Genomic DNA, 24,062 nt, shown 5'->3' with positions numbered 1-24,062 from the left:
AATCAAGGGAAAGCAATAGTAAATCAAGGGAACGCAATAGTAAATCGAAGGAACGCAATAGTAAATCAAGGGAAAGCAATAGTAAATCAAGGGAACGCAATAGTAAATCGAGGGAACGCAATAGTAAATCGAGGGAACGCAATAGTAAATCGAAGGAACGCAATAGTAAATCGAGGGAACGCAATAGTAAATCGAGGGAACGCAATAGTAAATCAAGGGAACGCAATAGTAAATCAAGGGAACGCAATAGTAAATCAAGGGAACGCAATAGTAAAAAGTAACTTTAAAAGATATTTATTTTTTCTTGCATGTCATTATTACAATTTAGTTTTAGTAACTTCAATACTGAGACTATATACAAAATAGAATCCAAATGCTGTGTTGGCAATTAGATGAAATAATATATATATATATATATATATATATATATATATATATATATACACACACACACACACACACTCACTGGCCACTTTATTGTAAACCTCGCTAGTACCAGGTTGGACCCCCTTTTGCTTTCAGAACTGCCTTGATTCTTTGTGGCATAGATTCAACAAGGTGTTGGAAACATTCCTCAGAGATTTTGGTCAATATTGACATGATAGCATCTTGCAGTTGCTGCAGATTTGTCGGCTACACATCCATGATGCGAATCTCCCGTTCCACCACATCCCAAAGCTGCTCTATTGAATTGAGATCTGGTGACTGTGGAGGCCATTTGAGTAAAGTGAACTCATTGTCATGTTCAACAAACCAGTCAGATGATTTGAGCTTTGTGACATGGTGCATTATCCTGCTGGAAGTAGGCATCAGAAGATGGGTATACCGTAGTCATAAAGAGATGGACATGGTCAGCAACAATACTCAGGTAGGCTGTGGTGTTTAAATGATGCTCAACTGGTGCTAAGAGGCCCAAAGTGTGCCAAGAATATATCCCCCACACCATTACATCACCACCAGCAGCTTGAACCATTGAGACAAGGCAGGATGGATCCATGCTTTCTTGTTCTTTAAGCCAAATTCTGACCCTACCATTTGAATGTTACAGCAGAAATCAAGACTCATCAGACCAGGCAACGTTTTCCAATCTTCCTTTTTCCTGTTATTAGCAGACAGGAGCGGCACCTGGTGTGGTCTTCTGCTGCTGTAGTCCATCTGCTTCAGGGTTCGATGTGTTGTGTGTTCAGAGATGGTATTCTACATACCTTGGTTGCAACGAGTGGTTATTTGAGTTACGGTTGCCTTTCTATCATCAATAACAAGTCTGCCCATTCTCCTCTGACCCTCTGACATCAACAAGGCATGTTCATCCACACAACTGCAACTCACTGGATATTTTCTCTTTTTCAGACCATTCCCTGTAAACCCTAGAGATGGTTGTGCATTAAAATTCTAGTAAATCACCAGAAACAATTCTACCTTCAAAGTCACTTAAATCTCATTTCCTCCCCATTCTGATGCTTGGTTTGAAATTCAACAAGTCGTCCTCTCCACATCTAGATGCCTAAATGCATTGAGTTGCTGCCATGCAATTGGCTGATTAGCCAATTAGCTTTGTTACCAAGCAATTGAACAGGTGTACCTAATAAAGTGGCCGGGTGTGTGTGTGTATGTACTGTATATATATATATATATATACAGTACAGACCAAAGGTTTGGACACACCTTCTCATTCAAAGAGTTTTCTTTATTTTCATGACTATGAAAATTGTAGAGTCACACTGAAGGCATCAAGGACTATTTGACCAAGAAGGAGAGTGGAAGTTGTTAGAACGTTCCATGTTAGCTGGGTAGCTCCTTCAGTGTCAGTCTGTGGGATTTTCTCATCTTTTTTTCTCATCTGACAGGTGAAAATCCAGCAGCTTAGAAAGCACTAGCACAGATCTGAGCAATCATTCATGTCTGAAGCATAAAAGGATGTTACACTGTAACAACACTGTGAAGTTACACTGTAAAGATAAATACTTTATGTTAGGGGTTTGCTCAAATCTCTAAGTATGAGTAATAATGATGATTGCTTATACACATACAACTAATAAAAATCATGAAGAATTCTTTCAAAAATCAGTTAAATATGAATTACGATCCCCTTTAGACATGTAGCATTCCCAAAAATCAATGGTCAGATCAAATCAATGGCTTGGTCAGATTTTGTGTGTTCAAAGATCAGATTCTGAGTTCCCAGCTCCTGCTGTACATGTTTGTCACTGCCAGCTCTGTTTAAAGCAGAGTGACTGCCATATGTAATGTAACTTCTCTATTCAGTCTCATTCATGATGCTTTCTCATCATTGAGCTTCAGAGCTGAGTTTAGGCGTGTTAAGTAACACAAAGCATTTCTGAAATGATTGAGAAAGACAGATTGTTTTGAGACGTGTCCAATGTAACGAAACTGGAGACAGCAGATCAGGATTGACTCAAAGAAAAAGAATATGATAAAACTAGGACTTTGGGCAGTTGATCTAATGTGATTTTGGGGGTAGTTGTCACACAGTTGTTGCACGGACTTATTGTCAAGTGGAAGGCTACATTCAATGTTTCATGTTCACATTTGAGCAAGCAATGTGTGTGTATAATATATATATATATATACAGGTCTTTTATATTATATACAGGTCTTTTGACCTAAACACTGGTTTTTGTGCTTGGTTGTTTTTTTTTTTCATGATATTTTGTACTTCATAATTGTTTTTAAAATGCTATGATTAATACAGTTGTTTTCAGTTTTTTTAGTTTTGTTTTGTTTTTCCCCTTCTAGATGATGCATCCTCCAGCTATTTACTGTTTCGGTGAGTAAAAGCATGTTAATGAATAATTTAATATTAATCATAATAATTATATATTATTATAATAATTATCATATATAATACAAAATCAAATTAATTAATAAAATTATTTAATACCATTTATTTAATATATTATAATATATAATTTTAAATTCAAATATAATTTATATATAATATATTTTTTCTATCAATGTCAAAATGTTTTATACTTTTCATTAATGTATAATTCAATTGTATTTATTATTTGTATCTTCAAATGTTAATAATTTGCATTTCCATTTTTAAAGTGACATATTTAATAAAATATTTTTTTAATTTTTAATTTTTCTAGATGAAGCATCTTCCAGCTATATGGTATAATGATAAAAGGTGAGTGAAAGCTTGTTGATTACTTGTTTTAATAAGCGAGTAATTTAGTCATTCATTCAGCCAATACTTTCAAACGGCTGATTCATTCAGAAATGAGGCACGTTATTGTCTTTATGAATGGGCCACTGAATCAGTGGCTATGTTTACATGAAACTAAATAATCCATTTGTAATCGGATTGAAAGCTAAATTGGACTGAAAAGCCTTCATGTAAACACCTTAATCGATCCGACTAAGCTTGATCTGATGTAAACACTCGATTGGATTGAACCACGAAACTGAAAGCACTGCGCATGTGCAATGGCGCAGAAATAATGTAATGACGTATGACACGTGGAACGAGTGGCTCTTAAGCCAAAGGCTCATTATAAAACTCTCCTTTTAGCATCTGTGAAGTGGAGCAGGACAACCTCCCACCAGTCCTTGTTTTGGATTTTTATCCACAGGCAACCCATTTTGGGCACAGGGATGGGCATTTTTACTGCATGATAAATATGAGCAGCACGGCACATCGATTTATAGGTATATTTATCCATAAATGCCCATAAATGGATAAATATCAATATTAAAATATTTTAAAAAAATAAAGAAACCATGTAGGAAAGTAGTTATTATGTGCAAACAGTGAGAAACTCTATATTTGTGGCGTATGCGCATGTAAAATAAAAATTAGAGTTGTTCCGATTCCAATACTAGTATTGGAAATATCACCGATACCACAACAAATTCTGGCATCGGTATCGGCAAGTACATGAACCCATATACCAATCCGATACCATTTTCTTAAACAAGACCTAGTTATGACCGCTAGCTTTGCCTAACTGCTGCACGGTTCTTCTTCGCTGCTCAGAATGCATTGCAAACACAGGAAGTTGTGCTGTGTTGCCACAAGCAACCGCTGTTTAGAGCAGCAAAGAAGAAATGAAAACGTATTAGCGGCACTGATCTATATATGACTGGATCGCTCATCGCGTTCTAAACTGCCAACAGACAGTGAAGCCACTTCTATATAGATCAGTGGTTAGCAGTATGTCCGCTTTTTAGCAGTATTTCAGACTGGACCAACCAGACCGTAAAACGGAGACTAGGGATGCCACAAGTACTGGCACTTCACTACCAAGACGGTGCTGAAAATTTTAAAATGTGATGATACCAGCGTCTCTGTAGTACCGGTAGTAAGTTTCCGACTCCCGAGTATATTTGGTACCCGCAGCTGCGTTCAGTCGCTTCCGTTTTAGTCTAAGCGCAGGGCTCCAGACTGTAGCCGAATATATACTAGTGTCTGTGAATATTAAACTCCAAAATGCTGTTTAAATATTACTCCTGCAAATTCTACATCTCTGTGGGTGACGGGCGCAGATGCGCGGGAGCTCGCTGTTTTGTAGTCTCTGCCGTGTGTCACTATATGAGGACACGAACGCATAAACCGTCACTTCATGAGAATTTACTGTTTCATTTGAGAAAACTGTCATATCATAAACACAGACACTCAAAGATCTTCATGGCAACCCATCAAAATAAATGTTCGGTTTAACATGAGTAAATTGACAATATATTAAGCTACTGTTGTAGCCTACAGTAGATTTAGCTACAGTATGTCTCTATGAAGTAATAATAATACGTCTCTATTAATAATAATAATTATGTCTAGATGGTTGCTTGTTTTTTACTTGTTTTATTGTAAAAGGATTATATGATTAATATATCATTTTTTATATTCCTAGACTTATTTGTTGCAGTTTTTTATACAGTTATATTGTAAAACTAAAATAAAATTTTTAGTTTGTAATAAAAAACTGTAATAAATACAGTAGTTCACCAAGTATTTGTTCATGTTTTATTAAGGGATAAGTCACACCATAAACACCACCACACAATAATTCTAGCAATTTACACAGGGCTAGTAGTATATACAGCTGTATATACAGATACACACCCAGGTATCGGATCAGTACTTTGTATCGGCCGATACCCTGAGCCCAGGTATCGGAATCAGAATCGGCAAGTCCAGCTCTCTAACCATTAGGCCACGACTTCCCAAACCTGCACATCCACCCGATCACTTTAATCGGAATGAATTCAGTCTGATTGAACCAAAAACCGGGCATGTAAATATAGCCAGTGACTCACACGATTCATTCAAAACCGTGGATTCATTCATTACCGAAACACCACTGGGTTACTTTGAAACACACAGTACTGCTTTAGCTTATATTGTAACTTAATTTTAACTTCTTGTATATTGAACTACTATTGTATAAAATCTGTGTCAAATAGCAATTGTGTTGATATATGGGGAAACATCTTGGTCGTGTATTGTTGCTTACCTATTTAATATATTATAAATAATGTTTCTATAACTTTCCGTAGGTTACCTTGTGTGCTGTTGCTATCATACGTTTTCAGTCCGGGCTGATCATACAGAAAATCGGCTAATTCGATTGGTGAATCTGTATGTATGTATATACGTATAAACCAACACATCAACACACACACACAGACACACTTTTTTATAAAGTATTTACTTTATAGTTATTTTAAAAATTGTATGATATAAAAAAAATTGTTTCACTTTATATTTATAGGGATGGCCCGATCCGATCCACGACATCGGTATCATGCAGATACTGGCCCAGAACGCTAGATCGGAGATCAGAGGGGAGAAAAAAATATGATCTGATACCTATCTAACACAAACCTAACCATCGCCTAAATGCTTGAATATTAGCATTTCCCATGCTGCGACATCCAGTTAAGCATGCAGCCTGTTACGTGATAACAGTAGTAGCCAATTATAGTTGCATGAGTATGAGAGTTAAAGTGCTCTTGCGGTCCGGTCTGCCCTCGGTCGGCGATATCTTCCGAGGGAAGGGGTGTGCAATATTAATATTTTTGATCGTGGCTGATAAAAATGTCTCCACGATCTGCTTTTGAAGAAATATCGTTGTATTATGCTGCAGCGCACATTCTATCCACAGAATCAATATACTGTTGCATACGACATATCCAGTACCATAGACATGGGTATTTATGTGTATGTCCAGTACCGTCGCTCCCAGACAGAGTACACAGCAGGGCTCCAGGGGGCACCATCCAAGTTGCTCAAAAAAAATTTCTTGTGTGTCATTTCTGAATACTTGAGACTATAAAATCAAACAGTATTAGTAAAATCATAGCCATAGGCAACTGTCTAGGTACAATTGTAATTTGTAAATAATAATTGTTTTATTTTTACTTGTTCATTCAATTTTTTGAATGCTAATGCTAAATACTATTTTACCTGCAAAACAATGTTTATTTTTATTAGTGTATTATGTGTATTTGTAATGTGTATCTTTGTTCTATTTTTTTTTATAACAAAGATAAAATAATGAAAAAGATTTTTTATGTTTAAATGTGGCTAATTGAGCAAAGTGCTTCCATTTATTTTATTATTATTAGTAGTATTAGTTCAAGAATAAATTGAAAATATCGGATTGATATCGGAATCGGCAAATAGCCAATGCTCCGGCTGATACTGGCATCAGTATTGGTATCAGAAGTGAAAAAGTGGTATCGGGACATCACTAATATTTATTTTTAGTTAAACTTGCACGTGCCTTGCTCATCAAAATATTTACGTACCCGGTCAGTTTCAGTAGATGGCAAACACAAATTAGCATGCATAAAGAAGAGAATAATTCAGCCAGTTCAATTTTGTTTGGAATATATTACAAAAATATATTTATTTGTAAAGCGTCCTAGTTATATTTCCTCACTTCCGTGAATATGCTGATTGATGATCTTCCCCACTGAGAAGAAGATTCAGCCAGAAAGCCACTATATGCCGACAATGTTGCTTATCAAATGTCTAAACGGCTGAAAACTTCAGTGCGGGAATCACACATCGCTTTCATTTCCACACAGACAACACAAAAGAGGACTGCTGCTTTCAAACACTTGCACATTCTCCACCTCATATTCTTTAAATCTTTCTAAATTTAACAATCTCCTGCAATGTCAGTATAAAAATCATAATATTTGGCTAAATGTCTATTCAGATATTTAGTTTGGAAGGGGGTTGCTGCTGCATTCCAGCAGGAGGGATGTTCTGTATTTACTAAAGAAGCAAATATTCCTCACGTTTGGTTAAATCCTTTATTCTCCTTTTAAAGGTATAGTTCACCCAAAAATGAAAATTCTATCTTTTATTTACTTTATTTACACATTGATCTGGGTTTGGAATGTTCTCAGGGTGAGTAAATAATGACAAAAGCTTCACTGCTGTCAAGGGGCCCATTCTTCGTACATCGCTAACTCAGTTAGCTGGATTTGATTGTTGTTGATTTGGCATGATCTTGGATCACTTGGTTCTTCGAAGCTCATCCTGGAGTTGCTGTCATAGCTGTCAGGGATTTGTTTTTTTGGCCAACTATGTTTTTCCGTTTTGTGTGTCTGTGCTTGTGTGTTTGTGAGTTGGTGTTTTATACACTCCTTTCTCTGGCTGATTGCTGAATGTGAATCACCTGCTGCCAATAAACTCATCTGCCTCCAGTATTTAAACTTTGGGTCTTCAGTCATTTTCTACCACATCGTTCAGTCTGCTTATGAGGTACTGTGCTAACGCCTCCTAGTGTCTTTGGACCAGTTTTGGGGTCATGTGTTTTGTTCGAGTTCTAATTCTGTTTCTCCTGTGCTTTAGACCTCACTCCACCTGCATTCATCCTGCATTCTGCCTGCCACGCCCATTCAACAAACTATTTTCTCTGCTCTTCCAACATATCTCTGGCCTGTTTGCATCATTTTTAGTCTGTGTTCTGCTTTTGGGTCCAGAGCTGTGTTTGGTTATGACAGAATGATCTGGCCAAATCATGGACCCAACAGAAACCATTTCAGTTCACAAAGCTCTCAGGGAAGTCGTGGCCTAATGGTTAGAGAGTCGGACTCCCAATCGAAAGGTTGTGAGTTCGAGTCCCGGGCCGGCAGGAATTGTGGGTGGGGGGAGTGCATGTACAGTTCTCTCTCCACCTTCAATACCACGACTTAGGTGCCCTTGAGCAAGGCATCGAACCCCCAACTGCTCCCCGGGCGCCGCAGCATAAATGGCTGCCCACTGCTCCGGGTGTGTGCTCACAGTGTGTGTGTGTGTTCACTGCTCTGTGTGTGTGCATTTCGGATGGGTTAAATGCAGAGCACAAATTCTGAGTATGGGTCACCATACTTGGCTGAATGTCACTTCACTTCACTTTCACTTTCACTCTCTCTGGTCAAGGTGCACTTTTAGGGCAACATGACCTTCAGGTTCGGAATCTCACCAAAAGCAATCAAGCCATGGCAAATTCGCAATAAAATGAATAAAATCTCTTCTCTTCTTGCTCAGTGGTCTACTAGCACTCAGCCCAATCAGCTGGCTTCTGCAGCACCACCATTACCACCTTCTCAGACTGCCTATCCTTTATGTGAGACTCATATCCCAGACCCTGAACCATATTCCAGTGACTTGGGAAAGTGTAAGTCCTTTTTGCTTCAGTGTTCTGTTGTGTTTGGCCAGTGGCATCTGACATATTCTACTGATCAGTCTAAGATATACTTTACTTTGTGACTCTTGTGAGGAAATGCATTACCGTGGGCCCACAGCTGTTTGGGACCATCAGAGTGCTCAATTTAATAATTTTTCCTCTTTCACTGCTCTTTTGATGCTCTTTTTGACCATCCACTTCATGGAAAGGAAGCAGCCAAGCGTTTGCTATCTCTGCACCAGGGTTCACAAAGTGTGGCTGATTATTCTGTGGAATTTCACATTATGGCTGCAGTGTCTGGATGGAATGATACTTCTCTCAAGGAGATATTTCTTAATGGACTCAATGATCAGATTAAAGATGAGCTGGCTGTTAAAGACAGATGTGACTCTCTACATTCTCTTGTTTCTCTTTCCGTAAGTTGAGATATCCGTCTAAGAGAATGCCACAGAGAAAAGGTCAGTCATTCTAACTCCTCAGTCTTTCCTCGTTCTACCACTTGGTCTCTGGCTAAGGATTTTATTGAATTCCCACCCAGTCTCCATACTCCCACAAACCTTACACCAGGAGATGAACCCATGCAGTTGGGTAGGGCTCATCTTACACCAGCTGAACGTTTAAGGAGAATAAAGGCAGGTGAATGCATTTATTGTGCTAACCTGGGCAATTTCCTTGCCACTTGCCCTCTTTGGCCAAAAGAAATGTCTCGCCAGTAGATGAGGTATTTCTGGTAAGCCAAACTACCATTTCCTTTGGTCTCCTCATCATCTGCAGTTACAAGCAAGTTTGTGTATTAACCAGCAGTTTCTCTCTTTGTTAGCTCTGGTGGATTCTGGGGCCAAAGACAGTTTCCTTGATGCAAAGTTGGCCTCCCAGGCTGGAATTCACACAGTGCCATTGGACCCATTTCAGTTAATGCCTTAGATGGAAAACTCCTGGCACAGATCACTCATCTTACTGTTCCTCTACTTCTGGTTCTCTCTGGTAATCATTCTTCATAATACACATATTGACTGGTCTTCAGGAAAGGTGATGAATTGGAGTTTACCCTGACATTCCTCCTGTCTGCAGTCTGCCCTTCCACCAGCTGAGGCTGCTGTAGCGGTTTCCATCCAGACCCCCTTGATCTGTCTAATATTTCTTCTGAATACCATGACCTTGGTGCTGTCTTCTGTAAGGATAAGGCCGTGACCTTGCCACCCCACCGTCCCGATGACTGCTCGGTAGATCTGCTTCCTGGAGCTCCTCTGCCTATTAGTACAACCCGAATTCCGGAAAAGTTGGGACGTTTTTTAAATTTTAATAAAATGAAAACTAAAGGAATTTCAAATCACATGAGCCAATATTTTATTCACAATAGAACATAGATAACGTAGCAAATGTTTAAACTGAGAAATTTTACACTTTTATCCACTTAATTAGCTCATTTAAAATTTAATGCCTGCTACAGGTCTCAAAAAAGTTGGCACGGGGGCAACAAATGGCTAAAAAAGCAAGCAGTTTTGAAAAGATTCAGCTGGGAGAACATCTAGTTAATTGATATCAGGTCTGTAACATGATTAGCTATAAAAGCTTTGTCTTAGAGAAGCAGAGTCTCTCAGAAGTAAAGATGGGCAGAGGCTCTCCAATCTGTGAAAGACTGCGTAAAAAAATTGTGGAAAACTTTAAAAACAATGTTCCTCAACGTCAAATTGCAAAGGCTTTGCAAATCTCATCATCTACAGTGCATAACATCATCAAAAGATTCAGAGAAACTGGAGAAATCTCTGTGCGTAAGGGACAAGGCCGGAGACCTTTATTGGATGCCCGTGGTCTTCGGGCTCTCAGACGACACTGCATCACTCATCGGCATGATTGTGTCAATGACAATACTAAATGGGCCCAGGAATACTTTCAGAAACCACTGTCGGTAAACACAATCCGCCGTGCCATCAGCAGATGCCAACTAAAGCTCTATCATGCAAAAAGGAAGCCATATGTGAACATGGTCCAGAAGCGCCGTCGTGTTCTGTGGGCCAAGGCTCATTTAAAATGGACTATTTCAAAGTGGAATAGTGTTTTATGGTCAGACGAGTCCAAATTTGACATTCTTGTTGGAAATCACGGACGCCGTGTCCTCCGGGCTAAAGAAGAGGGAGACCTTCCAGCATGTTATCAGCGTTCAGTTCAAAAGCCAGCATCTCTGATGGTATGGGGGTGCATAAGTGCATACGGTATGGGCAGCTTGCATGTTTTGGAAGGCTCTGTGAATGCTGAAAGGTATATAAAGGTTTTAGAGCAACATATGCTTCCCTCCAAACAACGTCTATTTCAGGGAAGGCCTTGTTTATTTCAGCAGGACAATGCAAAACCATATACTGCAACTATAACAACAGCATGGCTTCGTCGTAGAAGAGTCCGGGTGCTAACCTGGCCTGCCTGCAGTCCAGATCTTTCACCTATAGAGAACATTTGGCGCATCATTAAACGAAAAATACGTCAAAGACGACCACGAACTCTTCAGCAGCTGGAAATCTATATAAGGCAAGAATGGGACCAAATTCCAACAGCAAAACTCCAGCAACTCATAGCCTCAATGCCCAGACGTCTTCAAACTGTTTTGAAAAGAAAAGGAGATGCTACACCATGGTAAACATGCCCCGTCCCAACTATTTTGAGACCTGTAGCAGAAATCAAAATTGAAATGAGCTCATTTTGTGCATAAAATTGTAAACTTTCTCAGTTTAAACATTTGCTATGTTATCTATGTTCTATTGTGAATAAAATATTGGCTCATGTGATTTGAAAGTCTTTTAGTTTTCATTTTATTAAAATTTAAAAAACGTCCCAACTTTTCCGGAATTCGGGTTGTAGACTGCACAACCTTTCTCGACCTGAGAGGGAGGCTATGGAGAAATACATTCATGATTCCCTTGCTGCTGTCCTAATTAGGTCATCTCCCCTTGGGGAGCCACAGTTTTCACTAAGTTGGACTTGTGGAATGCTTACCATCTAGTCAGAATAAAAGAAGGGGATGAATGGAAGAATGCTTTTAACATGCCTCTTGGACATTTTGAATATCTGGTGATGTCCTTTGGACTTACAAATGGTCCAGCTGCATTCCAAGCTCCTGGATGACATTTAAGACACACCACACCATCTCTGAACATGTCATTCATGTTCGTCCAGTTCTGCAAAGGCTTCTCTAAAACAAACTGTTTGTAAAAGAGAAGGTATGTGAATTTCATGTCAGTTCTGTCAACTTCTTGGGATATGTAATTGAGGGCAGGCAGGTGAAAACTGACCCAGAGAAAAACCAGGCAGTGACAGAATTGCCAAAACCTACCACCCTTAAACAGATGCAACGAATTTTGGGTTTTGCCAATTTTTATCGCTGTTTTATTAGGGATTATAGCCATGTGGCAACTCCTCTCACCAGCCTCATTTCTTCCTCTACCCCTTTTATGTGGACTCAGGAGGCTGATCAGGCCTTTGACAAACTGAAAGAACTGTTCACCTCAGTTTCTGTGCTTATTCAGCCAGATCCATCTCGGCAGTTCATCGTGGAAGTGGATGCCTCTGATTCTGGTGTAGGAGCAATTGGCTTGAGGGAAGTGAACAACCATTTTTGGTATGAACTGACCATAAAAATCTAGCCTACATACAAACTGCTAAGCATCTAAATCCTAGACAAGCACATTGGGCCCTATTTTTTTAGTCTCTTAAATTTTACACTCACTTACCACCCTGTCTAAAAGAATGTTAAACCACATGCACTTTAACGTCAATTTACTCCAGAAGAGGACCCACCAAGCTCTGAAACTATTCTCTCTCCTTCATGTGTGGCTGGTGCCATCACTTGGGAAATTGAGTCAGTAATTTGGGAGGCTAAACTCACCCAACAAGGATAATCAAGAATTTGTCAAAGGCTGCGCTGTGTGTGCAGATGGGAAAACTATCTTCCAGGTTTGCTTCATTCTTTACCTTTTCCCAGTCGCCCCTGGTCTCACATTGCTCTTGATTTTATTTCTGGACTGCCTATTTCACAATGCAACAACCCTATACTTACTATTGTGGACAGTTTTTCTAAAGTAGTGCATTTTGTGGCTCTCCCTAAATTGTCCACAGTTTGTGAGACCGCTGACCTCCTTGTCCAGCAAGTTTTCCGTCTTCATGACATCCCTCTAGATATTGTCTCAGACCGTGGTCCCCAATTTACATCTCAGGTTAGGAAAGCCTCCTGCCATGCACTTAGTGTTACTGTAAGTTTGTCTTCTGGCTTTCATCCTCAGTTTAATGGGCAAGCAGAGTGGGCTAACCAGGAGTTGGAAGCAGCATTACGATGTGTGGCTGTAAATAATCCTTCATCTTGTAGTACTCACCTCACTTGGATTGAATATGCTCACAATTCCTTGTCCAGCTCAGCTACTGGAATTCCTCCATTTGAGTGTTCTTTGGGATATTTGCCTCCTTTGTTTCCAGTACAGGAGAATGATATTGCGTTTCCATCAGTTCAAGTCCATATCCGTCGCTGCCGTAAGATCTGGAATCTGGAGGGAAGCCCGGTCTGCTCTGCTCTGTTCAGCTGATTGTAATCGCCACCTTGCTGACTGTTGTTGAATCACCACACCCATGTGTCAACCAGGTCAGAAAGTTTAGCTTTCTTCTAAAGACATTCCTTTAAAGACATATTCTCTCCTTGCTACCTTGGGCCTTTTGAAATTGAGAGAGTCATCAAACCCTCTGTTGTCAGACTCAAACTGCCTAAAGCCATGAGAATTCATCCCTCATTTCATGTCTCCTAGTTAAAACCAGTTCTGGTCAGTAAACTGTGTTTGGTTGTGATAATAGCAACAGGTCCGTAAGATTAAACCTGCTCGGGAGCAGGTTTATTTCATGTAAACAGGATTAGATTGCATCTTTTCAACCAGAACTGATCCTTCGAATCTGTCCGCTACCACTGCTTCTTTATAACAAAAGTATCCTACTGATCCAGGGACAATAATTTAAAATAATAATTTAAAAATGTATTTAAAGATAATATAATAATGTTGTGTAGTCCATAATAGCCTACTATAGACAGCCAGTTTTACTCACTGAAATATTTATTCGTCATAAAATTATTGCTTCATATTTGTATTTGAATCTTACACACATGCTATACAGATAGAGTCATGCATTAATTTGAGTTATGATGGCCATTATGGGAGTGGCTTGACTGAGCACAGGAGATGCAGATAACATGATCTTGACCCTTAAGAAACTTTCATTAACGTAACAAATCTGTCCAAATATAAAACTAAATGAATAGATATTTACTACATTCAAATAAAAATTAACAAATTTTGTAAGTTGTGAATCTAAATAATATAAAACTAAATGAATAGATAATTACTACATTCAAATAAAAATTAACAAATTTTATAAGTTGTGAATCTAAATAATTGGGAATCATGTAAGAAATATAAAATATGTATATATATATATATATATTAAAACATTTCATTAATCTATTATAACATTTATGTAGTTTCATTCACTTGGCTGTTTCCTTATAAAAGTCCAGAAATTTGTCAAGTTTTTCTTCAGGTTTCTTTATTAATTATATCATGTCAATAAATTGCTGTCTTGCCACCAGCCAATCGTTTCATTGCTGATCATGGTTTCGATTATCAATACATAGCCCCTTTTAAACCAACCCATGAACGTGCAATTATCTCCGATAACTCAGTCCAGTGATACTGATCATCAATAACAGGTGCGTTCAAAAACCAAATTAGCCAGATCCTGATTTGCGCAATGATATCATCTTGGATGTGACATTGAATCTCGGATGTAATCCTTGGTCTGAGCTGTCGACACGACAGATCTCGTCACAGTTGTTGTTGTTGGTGCGTCCTACGATGTGAATAGAGGCCGATCCTTGACGCACATGACCGGCCACAGGTGTCGCACACAAACTGGCTAGACGTTGTTCTAGATGTTAAGGCATTGTGCTTTCTGCGTCTTCGTTTGTCTACAGCAGTAACAATACGGCTGAGCTCAAAGGAGTGTATGGCAGTGTGGCACTGTGCTCGCCATGATGTCCTGTCTGCAACCATCTCTTCAAGGTCATTTGGGTCCATGGATGTAATAAGCAACGTATAAAGAATGGGCCCCTGGTCTTAAAAAGTCAAGTATAAATAGTCCATGTCTCTTGCATTGCATTTCAGGACACCTGAAGGTGTAATTTATTAACATTCTTGCAAACTATTCTATATCAAATGGTCCAACTTGTTGATTTTGTTTTTGAGATTTTGGGATATTGTGCTTTTATAACTTGTCTTCTTTCAGGCGAGATGAAATAAAACATCCAAAATACACATTAATGTTTTTTATGTTTGTTTTTTCATTCACAAGGGTCCGAAAATCTCCACTTCAGTAGCACTTACATGCACCAAACTTTACAGTTGTATTCATACCTTTTATTTGTTCTAAAAAGAGCAGTTTGTTCTTATACTGTATCATTCACTGACGTATAATTCATTTTATTCCTAATACATGGTGAATTTTTTTTTCGTACTGTTGACAGTATTCTTTAATTTATGGAGTGATAAGAGAAATCCTTAATCCACTCTAAAAACCGTTAGCTCTAATATGGACACAAAATGAAACAAGAATTTTGAACCTGATTTTATCCAGTGATCAGGGTTATGCAAAGTACTGCATATTTGATTAGATAATGCATCAAGTTTGCATATTTAAATATAGCATTTCAGAGAAATTTAATGTATTGTGAATAATCAGCTAGGCAAAGTCAAATAGTTATATCTGTTAATTAAAATGTTTTATACTATTCACCTGTAGTAAAGACTAAAAGAGTTGTTGGGAAACTTGGTGATCTTAAAGTTGTGCAACCATGGTGTAGTGCTTTACCTTTAGCTCTTTTCTTCTGACAATTGTATACAGGCTTCAAAATTCGTAAAAGTGTTTATATGTAAAAATGATCTTGATGAACGTGTAAGAATCAAAAACTTTTGTTTGTCACAGGACTTATTTTCTACCATAATCCAAAAGCCAAAGGAGCTTTCAGTGTGTTCAAGTTAAAAATTTGTACCCCATTTAAATTTCTTGACAGTCCTGTCAATAGATAGTGGTTTGGCATTTTTAATAAATATAATTTAAAATAAGGGTTAATATCAGCATATTTCTGTGCATATTTTTTGTTGTGATTTAAACTGTATTGTAGCTCAAACAGTAGAGCATGGCACATTTCAAAAGCAAAGTCATGGGTTCCCAGTGAAAGCAAAACTGATTAAAAAAAGAAAAGAAAATGTGTTATGAATACAATGTGTCACTTTAGATAAAAGCATCTGTTAATTGCATATATGTAAATGTAAAATTATATTTATCCATCTTGGTCCCTAGACATCAGTTAAGGAACCCACTTGTCTGGTTTTGGTCTGAACCCACTTTTGCTGTTTTGTTTTTCAGATTTCACTGGAACATGCAGAAGAGTGTCAGGGAGCATTCAAAGACCTGCTACAAAATCCCACAGCTTTCATATGAAGAGAAGACCGCTCTGACAGCTGACGTCATGGGGTTCTGCATTTCTGCCTAAGGTACCATCGCTAATGGCTGCGAGGCCGTTCGAGATCTATAGATCCAAGTCCACGTAAATGCCTCACAATGCCTTCAAAAGTATCATGCCTCTACGTGTTGACAGTCGTTTGTTGGGCCAGCGCTCTGTGGTACCTAAGTATATCCCGTCCCACATCGTCCTACGTGAGCCAACTGTCCGTCCCGGCGCATAAAACGGTGAAAGCACTCAAGAGCAACGCCACCACAACCTTCAGCAACATCCGCACACGTCCACTGAACCCCCACGCCTTCGATTTTATCATCAATGAGCCCAAGAAATGCGAAATCAATGTGCCCTTCCTCGTCATCCTCATCACGACCACACACAAAGAGTTTGACGCCCGCCAAGCCATCAGGGAAACATGGGGCGATGAAAGCACCTTCAGCGACCTTAGTATCGTTACACTGTTTCTTCTGGGACGCAGTACAGATGCGGTGCTCAACCAGATGGTGGAGCAAGAGAGCGAGATCTTTCACGACATCGTAGTCGAGGACTTCATCGATTCGTACCACAATCTTACTCTCAAAACGCTGATGGGAATGCGCTGGGTGGCCACTTTCTGCAACCAAGCCAAGTATGTGATGAAAACGGACAGTGATATCTTTGTGAACATGGACAACTTGGTGTATAAGCTCTTGAAGCCAGCCACCAAACCCCGACGGAGGTACTTCACGGGATACGTCATCAACGGCGGACCCATTCGGGACATGCGCAGCAAGTGGTACATGCCCAGAGACCTTTACCCTGAGAGCAAGTACCCGCCATTTTGCTCCGGCACTGGGTATGTTTTCTCGGCGGACGTTGCGGAGCTCATTTACAAGACGTCCTTGCACACCAGACTCTTGCATCTGGAGGACGTTTACGTCGGGGTGTGTTTAAGGAAGCTGGGCATTCATCCGTATCAGAACAGTGGCTTCAATCATTGGAAAATGGCCTACAGTCTTTGCAGGTACCGTCGAGTCATTACCGTACACCAGATCTCCCCTGAGGAGATGCATCGTATCTGGAATGACATGACCAGCAAGAAGCATCTCAAGTGTTAGTGGGAGCTGCCTGAGGATGTGTATTTGTGCCCTTTTTTAAAAATCCCCATGATGCACAGATGCGACATGGAGCCTCGGGACAAACTGTAGTTCTTTCTTAGAAACACTTACATCCTTCTAGGGCATTTCAAACCACGCCGAGCCTATTGTTTTAGAATCGGGTGGGGAATGTGCTATTCGTGTTAATATTATAACTGTGCCAGTCTGTCTGGTTCAACATGCTGGAGTTTCTTTTGGTTCGGGTGCACAACATTTTGCATTTTCTTTGCACATTATTCTGGTTGTACAAACGAAAGTACCATTGCTTTGTTTACTATTATGTGAAAGCACCTGCATTGTTTTACACGTTCAGAAAATGTATTTTCTTGAAAAAGATAACGCGATGTATAGTTCCTTATTTATAAGTATAAAAATTATTTTCTTACTCCTAGAAGTTAAACTCCATTGCTTCAGAACAGCTCATGTTTGTAGCTATGCTGTAAATCTGTATAACTAAAGTCATTAACGCTTGGTATCAAGTATCATTTAGTGAGTATTTACTGTACATTGTCAAACCTGTACAAACATTGTGTAAGGATGGCAGTGTAAATGTGGAATATAATGAAATTCTAAATTCTCTCGAATTTGATTTCATTGAGGCCAAAATGTGGTTCATGTGTTTCCCTTTTTGAATTGTCTGGAGTAACTGAGGGGATGTGACATTTAACTGTGAAAACAAAAATGAACATATTATCCCCAGCCGGTACTATTGTATTATACTGTATATTTTTCACATAAAAATATATAACAATGTTCTTTTTTTTTTAAAGTGTTCTTTTTGTTTTTATGTTTTGCTCATTTATATTCAAGATTCTAAAGGGATAATTAAAAAAAAAATTTACTTAGTCATCTCACATCAAAAGATTTAAAGAAATTAATAATTGTATTCAGCTGGCCCACAATAAATTAATCAAAGATATTTAAATATTACAAAATATTTTAAAATAAATGCTGTTATTTTGAAATTTATTTTCATCAAAGCCTGAAAAAAAAGATCAATGTAGCAAATGAACATTTTACAATGATTTCTGAATGATTATGTAAAACTGAAGACTGATGACAAATTCACAGGAAAAAAACACAGAATTATTTATTGGGGTATTATCTGCAGCCATATGGCCATTTTACAGTGGCTTTGAAAATTCATTGTGCATTTAGAGTAATGCAGATTTGTAAAACATTTGCTTGTTTGGAACTTCTTTTCTAACTTTCAATGAGCCTGTCTTAAATTTCTGTCACTTTTGAATCTGATGAATTACCTTTAGCATGTTTGACAGCATAAATGTGCTGTGGAGATCCAGCAAAATATCCGACTCACCTTCTCCATCCTTGGAGGATTTCACCAGTCACTTTTCCTGCCAAATGCCCACAGTAGTGCCACTTGGCAGACTGGTCAGGCAGCTCGAGACGTGCCAATCGCTGGCCTTGCCAAACTCTGTCAGCACTCTTGACAAATAAAGACAGTCTTTGGCATTGCTGTGTGTGTGTCATAATGGAGCCAGTGCTTTACAGCAACCGATGTTCAATCAGGAATGGGTGTCTATTATGGGATGCCTTCCAGGAGGCTGTTCTTAGGGTGGAATTAAAAGCAATCAGCATCCTGAGTGAATATAGTGTCAAAAAATGGCACTTAACTTAAATAGTGGCACACTTTGGTTTCCCATTAACTTAAAAAGTGCTTTTGGCCAGTCCCAACTCTGAGGTCTGATGCAACAATTAAAATCGCACAACATCTGACATAACACATTCATTTTATTATACAGCCTATATTATAAAAATGTGCATTTTTTTTACAAGCAAAAACTGCTTAAAGTGATGTCCCACATTTTTCATCCAAAATCCCAATCTTCTCTGTCTACAAGAGAAGAAAATCTTTGTGACCCAAGAAGTGGCATCATCTGAACACTTTCTAAAGCGTAATGGACAGCAAGTAAATAATTTTTATGTTAGCTCTTTCCAAGGGTACAAAATAATAAAATAATGCATGAAACAATAAAAATACATAACCAATGCTGCAATTTAATGTCTATACGCACATTGTGTGTGTGTGTGTGTGTGTGTGTGTGTATATATATATATAGATATATATATATATATATATATATATATACATGCACAATAAACAATATAAACAATATCTGCAAAGTTGCAGCACTGAAAGTTCAATGCAAATGGATATATTGTCTTAAACTTCTGGCAGTTTAATGCCTACAAAAACGTCTGGTAGGGGACTACTACAAGCTTTTTCCAGGTCTGTTACAAGCGTGCCGCACAAGCCCTGAAAAGTGAAGCCAAAACGTCTCGATCGCCCCCTGGTGAGTGGTCCTAGTATAGGTCATAAACCCCGCCTCCCCATGTTATTCAATGGGACGCGAGACCAACTAAACAATTAAATTACCCTTCAAATATCTTTTTTCCGAAGCTGTTTTTTGTCATTTACTGTAGTTTGTATCACGCTAATGTAAATTCAAGTGTTCGTTTTTAAAATAAGTTGTTTTTTAGATAGTTATTTAATGCTCTTAAAACGGTGGTGAGACGTCGTGATTGACAGCTGTGATTGACATATCGGGACACTGGCGGCTTCAGTTTTGACCAATGGAAGAGAGCGAAGGCGAGTCGTCCATCTTTTTTTACAGTCTATGGTATGTTACATCATGATCCCAGATAAACCCCGCCCCCAGGAACACGCAACAAAGGGGGCGAGGCCATGTTGTGTTGCTTTAGAGAAGAGGAAGAGAAAACTAGGGGTGCACATAAAAATCTGTTTATATATGAATCGTGATTCTGTCTTCTAACGATTCTATTGGATTCACAAGTTTCAAAACTAATGTTCTAAAGCAGCGGTTCTCAATCACGCTCTCATTCAGATTGTCAGATCAGCTCCAACAAACTGTTCCATTTACACACTTATTTTCACATAGCAATGAGAAGTGTATGCATGGACGTGCATACGGTTTCTGTGCTGTATTAAAGCTTTAATCAGAATAAAACCGTATATTAAAAGCTAACAGAAGCAGTAGCACTTACAAACACCAGCATATCTAAAAGTATGAGACAACAACAAACATACATACCATTAAGAGCCATGCTTGCACAGTTTGTGTGTGATCCTCTTCATTAATATTCTCTGCATCTCAATCGGGCTCGAATTGATAAGCAATATAAAGATGTCATTGTTTACAAAACAACCGCAGCACATTCTGAGCTTGAGAGGGGCGGGATGTTCAGAGATGCGCTCGAGGCGGTTTAGCCAATCACAACAAACTGAGCCAGCTGACCAATCTCAGCCCATCGCGTATTTCTGAGGAAATAATTGAGGCGTCTGTCAGAGAAGGGACAGATCGGTGTGGAATAAAGGTAAATTATGTGAAAAATATTTTTTTTAAATGAAGCATGAGCACATGTTCGACTGCACCCCATAAACACAATCAAGCCTAGAAAAAAAAAACAGTAAACCACCCTTTTAAAATAAGCACAAATAATTAGTCATTTTTATGTATAGTAGGCACCAATATAATATTGAAAAAACAACAACATTAAAATCACATTAAAGTCACAGCTTGCTTAACTTTACATCTCGATCAAAATCATTTCAGATATTTTCTAAATTCCCCATCCCACCAGTTCAAGTGCTCTCATAAACGCTCCACATCTCACATAAATCTGCTCATTTTTCTCCCCGATTAGATACTAAAACACTGTAATGGAATCTGTTTCTGAAGGTTTTCTGGTGGTAAATGATAGCAATTACTGCATAAAAACACACACACACACAGAGGCAAGCAAAAAGAAAATATCATAATCACATTACACAGTTAGGCTCCCTCTTCTCCCAAAAAACAGTCATGCTCCGGTTTAATAGTAGCAATTGTGTTTTATTTATTGTAACCTTTGCAGAAAGTTTATATTCTCTGATGATGACAGAAGGGCTGAATAGTAGGGAGGGAACACGCATGGTATATAGAAAACACAATTCAACTTATAATGATAATAATAATAAAGTATGTCATACTTATTTACATTTGGGCTGAGAACAGAATAATTTAATTCAAGCTACTACACTGGTTTTGGACACACAGATGGCTTTTCTGTCATTCAGTAGTAGACATTTGGTTTCCTTTACAAAATACTTCATGTTCACTGATCGACAGATGCATTCTGGGCTCAAAAACAAACACATTCTAGTGCTGTAAAAATGACGCGTAACCATTGGCCATCTGTGAATATGATTGTCAGCTTTAACGGGTTGAATGTGGATAGTTAGGTAGGGTCTAAGCGTCGCAGGTGCATGCACATCGCACCGCATGAAATCAAAGTGCATCAGCTGTTAACTTCAACGCGAGCCACCGGTCGCTGAGAATACTATAAGCAAATCTGCCGACGAGCAGCGTTCTTCAAGCCTGTAACCTACATTTCTTAGGCACGGATTAAAAAAAAAAACAAGGCACCTCTAGCGTCGAAGCATCAACACTGTCCCGAATAAAGAAAGCAGCATGTTTGCACATGGCAGCATTGGGTTCTCTAAAAACAACAACTAAAACAACAAAATATTCCCTTATTTTAGACATCAGAAGGTCTATGTACAATACAGTTTGAATGTGTTTACATTCAGGATGAAAATGTGCTTTTTACATTCAGAGGGAGACGTCTCCACTTCAGTTTTGCGCTACTCTTACATGAAATAAAATGTTTTTTTTTGTCAATAATAATAATAATAATAATAATAATAATATGGTAAGTGCTAAGAGGTAACACAATAACAATCAACATAAAAAAAACTTTTTGTTTCACTAGCTATTGCCTCCTGAGATGATGGCTCCTGCTTTGAATTCTGGGAAATGACTGCTGGAATGTTTTGGTGAAAGGCATACAGTGTCTGGGAACAAGGGCAAAAGTGTGTGTGTGTTTGAATAAAAGTGCTGCATTTGATTGAACAGGTGCAGAGGGCAGGTGATTCGGGAGGAGAAGGAAAGCCTGAATGGGGCAGGAGGTGGGAGTTTTGCAGCAAAGATCTTGAATGCCATAGCGGCGTCTCCTGCAGCGTTCACTCTCCCGTCCTTCTGCTCTGCCTCTGATGTGGTAACGAGATGCTATCAGGTGACGCTCAGCTGGGCAAAGCCAATCAACTTCACCTCATCTGGGATCTCTGTGCTGTCACAACCAGATGCCTAGAGACACAGACAAAGAAACAAATGCACGTTAACGCAGCTGAAACAAATCCCAGCCTGTGTGACTGTTGAAGCATTATTCAAAGGAATTTTCCGGGTTCAGCATGTTAAGCTTTTTCAGCACTAGTGGGATAACAGATAATAATTTGACTCTCAGCAATAATTAAAAGAACAGAATGAAATAAAAATATATATAATTAAAAAAATATGATATGATTTAAATTAACACTTTTTTAAACAAATAAATACAAAATAAAACAAAATAAAATAAAAAATACTATAATTATATTGTGGCATTGATAAAAAAAAATCAAAAAAAAAAAAAAAAATATATATATATATATATATATAATAAAATAGCAAACATAGTGTGGCATAATGTAGATTAACCGAGGGAATAATTTAACTATTAGTTAAAATAAATATAACAATAAATTAATAAAATTGACATAAAATTGAATAAATTAAAAAACTTGACTCTCAGTTAACTAAATAAAAAAATTTAATTATTGGTTTAAGAACGAAAGCAACTTCACATGTGGGATTTTAAACCCTCCTCAATGCTGGACTTACAATTCGAGTGCATACTAAAAATAAAATCATAAAAAATAAATACCTCAAGGTACTTGATAATCAATATTATGCCACAAATTATGTCTAGAACACTTTCCATATATTTTATGTGAACACTAAAATAAAAAATATAAACAAACAAACAATAGGTACTTGGTAATAAACATTATTCCACACATTCTGCCAATGGAGTAGCCCTTACATTTCATGTGCATCCAAAAAAAACAAAACAAATCAACATTATGTTTATCTCGCATTGAATCTGGATAATTCCCTTTATGTGCATAATAAATGAAAAAATAGAATAATATATAAATAAATGAATGAATTAAAAAATAATAAATAAACCCAAGGTACTTGGTAATCCATGTTACACCGAAAAATCTGTCAGCAGAGTTTAACTTGCACTCAACCTGGACCATTCCTTTATTCATATAAAGTACTTCACATTTTGACTTAACTTCCAAAAACTAATATCTAAGAGGCTTCAAAGAGGGAGGTTAAGGGATGAAAGGCAAAAGAAAACATGAAAGAGTAATGCCATGGTGGCCTGTATTTGACAAGTGTCTAATGACGGAGTGGAGCTGGGCAGAGAGCAGATCATCTTATCACAGGTAACACCAGCCCAAGTGTCTGGAGGAAATCGATCGTCTGTCCGTTTCCTCTGGAGGAGACACAGACTCAGCTGTTCAGGGTCAGACGACTGATCTTAGACAGAGGTGTGTGTGTGTGTGTGTATTTGTATGTTAGTGAGCGTCTGCTCTCTCTGAAAAACACTGAGTGAAATACGGGCTTGAGTTCACGCTCCTGCTAAATAAGAGGGACTGTGACCCGTAGAAAGGTCTGACCATAAAACTCCTCCCTGACATAACTCACATTTCTCCTGAGAGAAGCATTATGAATTACTCAAGAGAGGAAGGAAGTATTTCTTCTACTGCTGTGTGTGTGTGCTTACACGCGCAGAAAACACTCTGATGGACAGACACTG

The 24,062-nt window shown here is 38.3% G+C and overlaps 2 protein-coding genes across 6 annotated transcripts in view; one reads left to right on the top strand and one right to left on the bottom strand.

The window, feature by feature from the left end:
- Positions 1-18,149, top strand: part of b3galt1b (UDP-Gal:betaGlcNAc beta 1,3-galactosyltransferase, polypeptide 1b) — a 169,459-nt gene extending 151,310 nt beyond the window's left edge. For all 5 annotated transcript variants that reach the window (XM_059562531.1, XM_059562527.1, XM_059562530.1 and 2 more), the window contains 3 exons: positions 2,758-2,788; positions 3,117-3,154; positions 16,104-18,149. In XM_059562531.1, coding sequence (XP_059418514.1) covers positions 16,299-17,294 — 996 coding nt within the window. In that variant the 5' untranslated portion in view covers positions 2,758-2,788; positions 3,117-3,154; positions 16,104-16,298 and the 3' untranslated portion in view covers positions 17,295-18,149. The remainder of the gene's footprint in view (positions 1-2,757; positions 2,789-3,116; positions 3,155-16,103) is intronic.
- A 3,897-nt stretch (positions 18,150-22,046) lies between these two features.
- The window catches only part of stk39 (serine threonine kinase 39), a 62,975-nt gene continuing 60,959 nt past the window's right edge, over positions 22,047-24,062 (bottom strand). The window contains exon 18 of the mRNA XM_059562526.1: positions 22,047-22,501. Within this exon, the coding sequence (XP_059418509.1) occupies positions 22,427-22,501 (75 nt within the window). The 3' untranslated portion in view covers positions 22,047-22,426. The remainder of the gene's footprint in view (positions 22,502-24,062) is intronic.

Source organism: Carassius carassius, chromosome 11 (genome assembly GCF_963082965.1).
Source record: "Carassius carassius chromosome 11, fCarCar2.1, whole genome shotgun sequence".
Lineage (NCBI taxonomy): Eukaryota > Metazoa > Chordata > Actinopteri > Cypriniformes > Cyprinidae > Carassius > Carassius carassius.
This window is presented reverse-complemented; position numbering and strand designations above follow the sequence as displayed.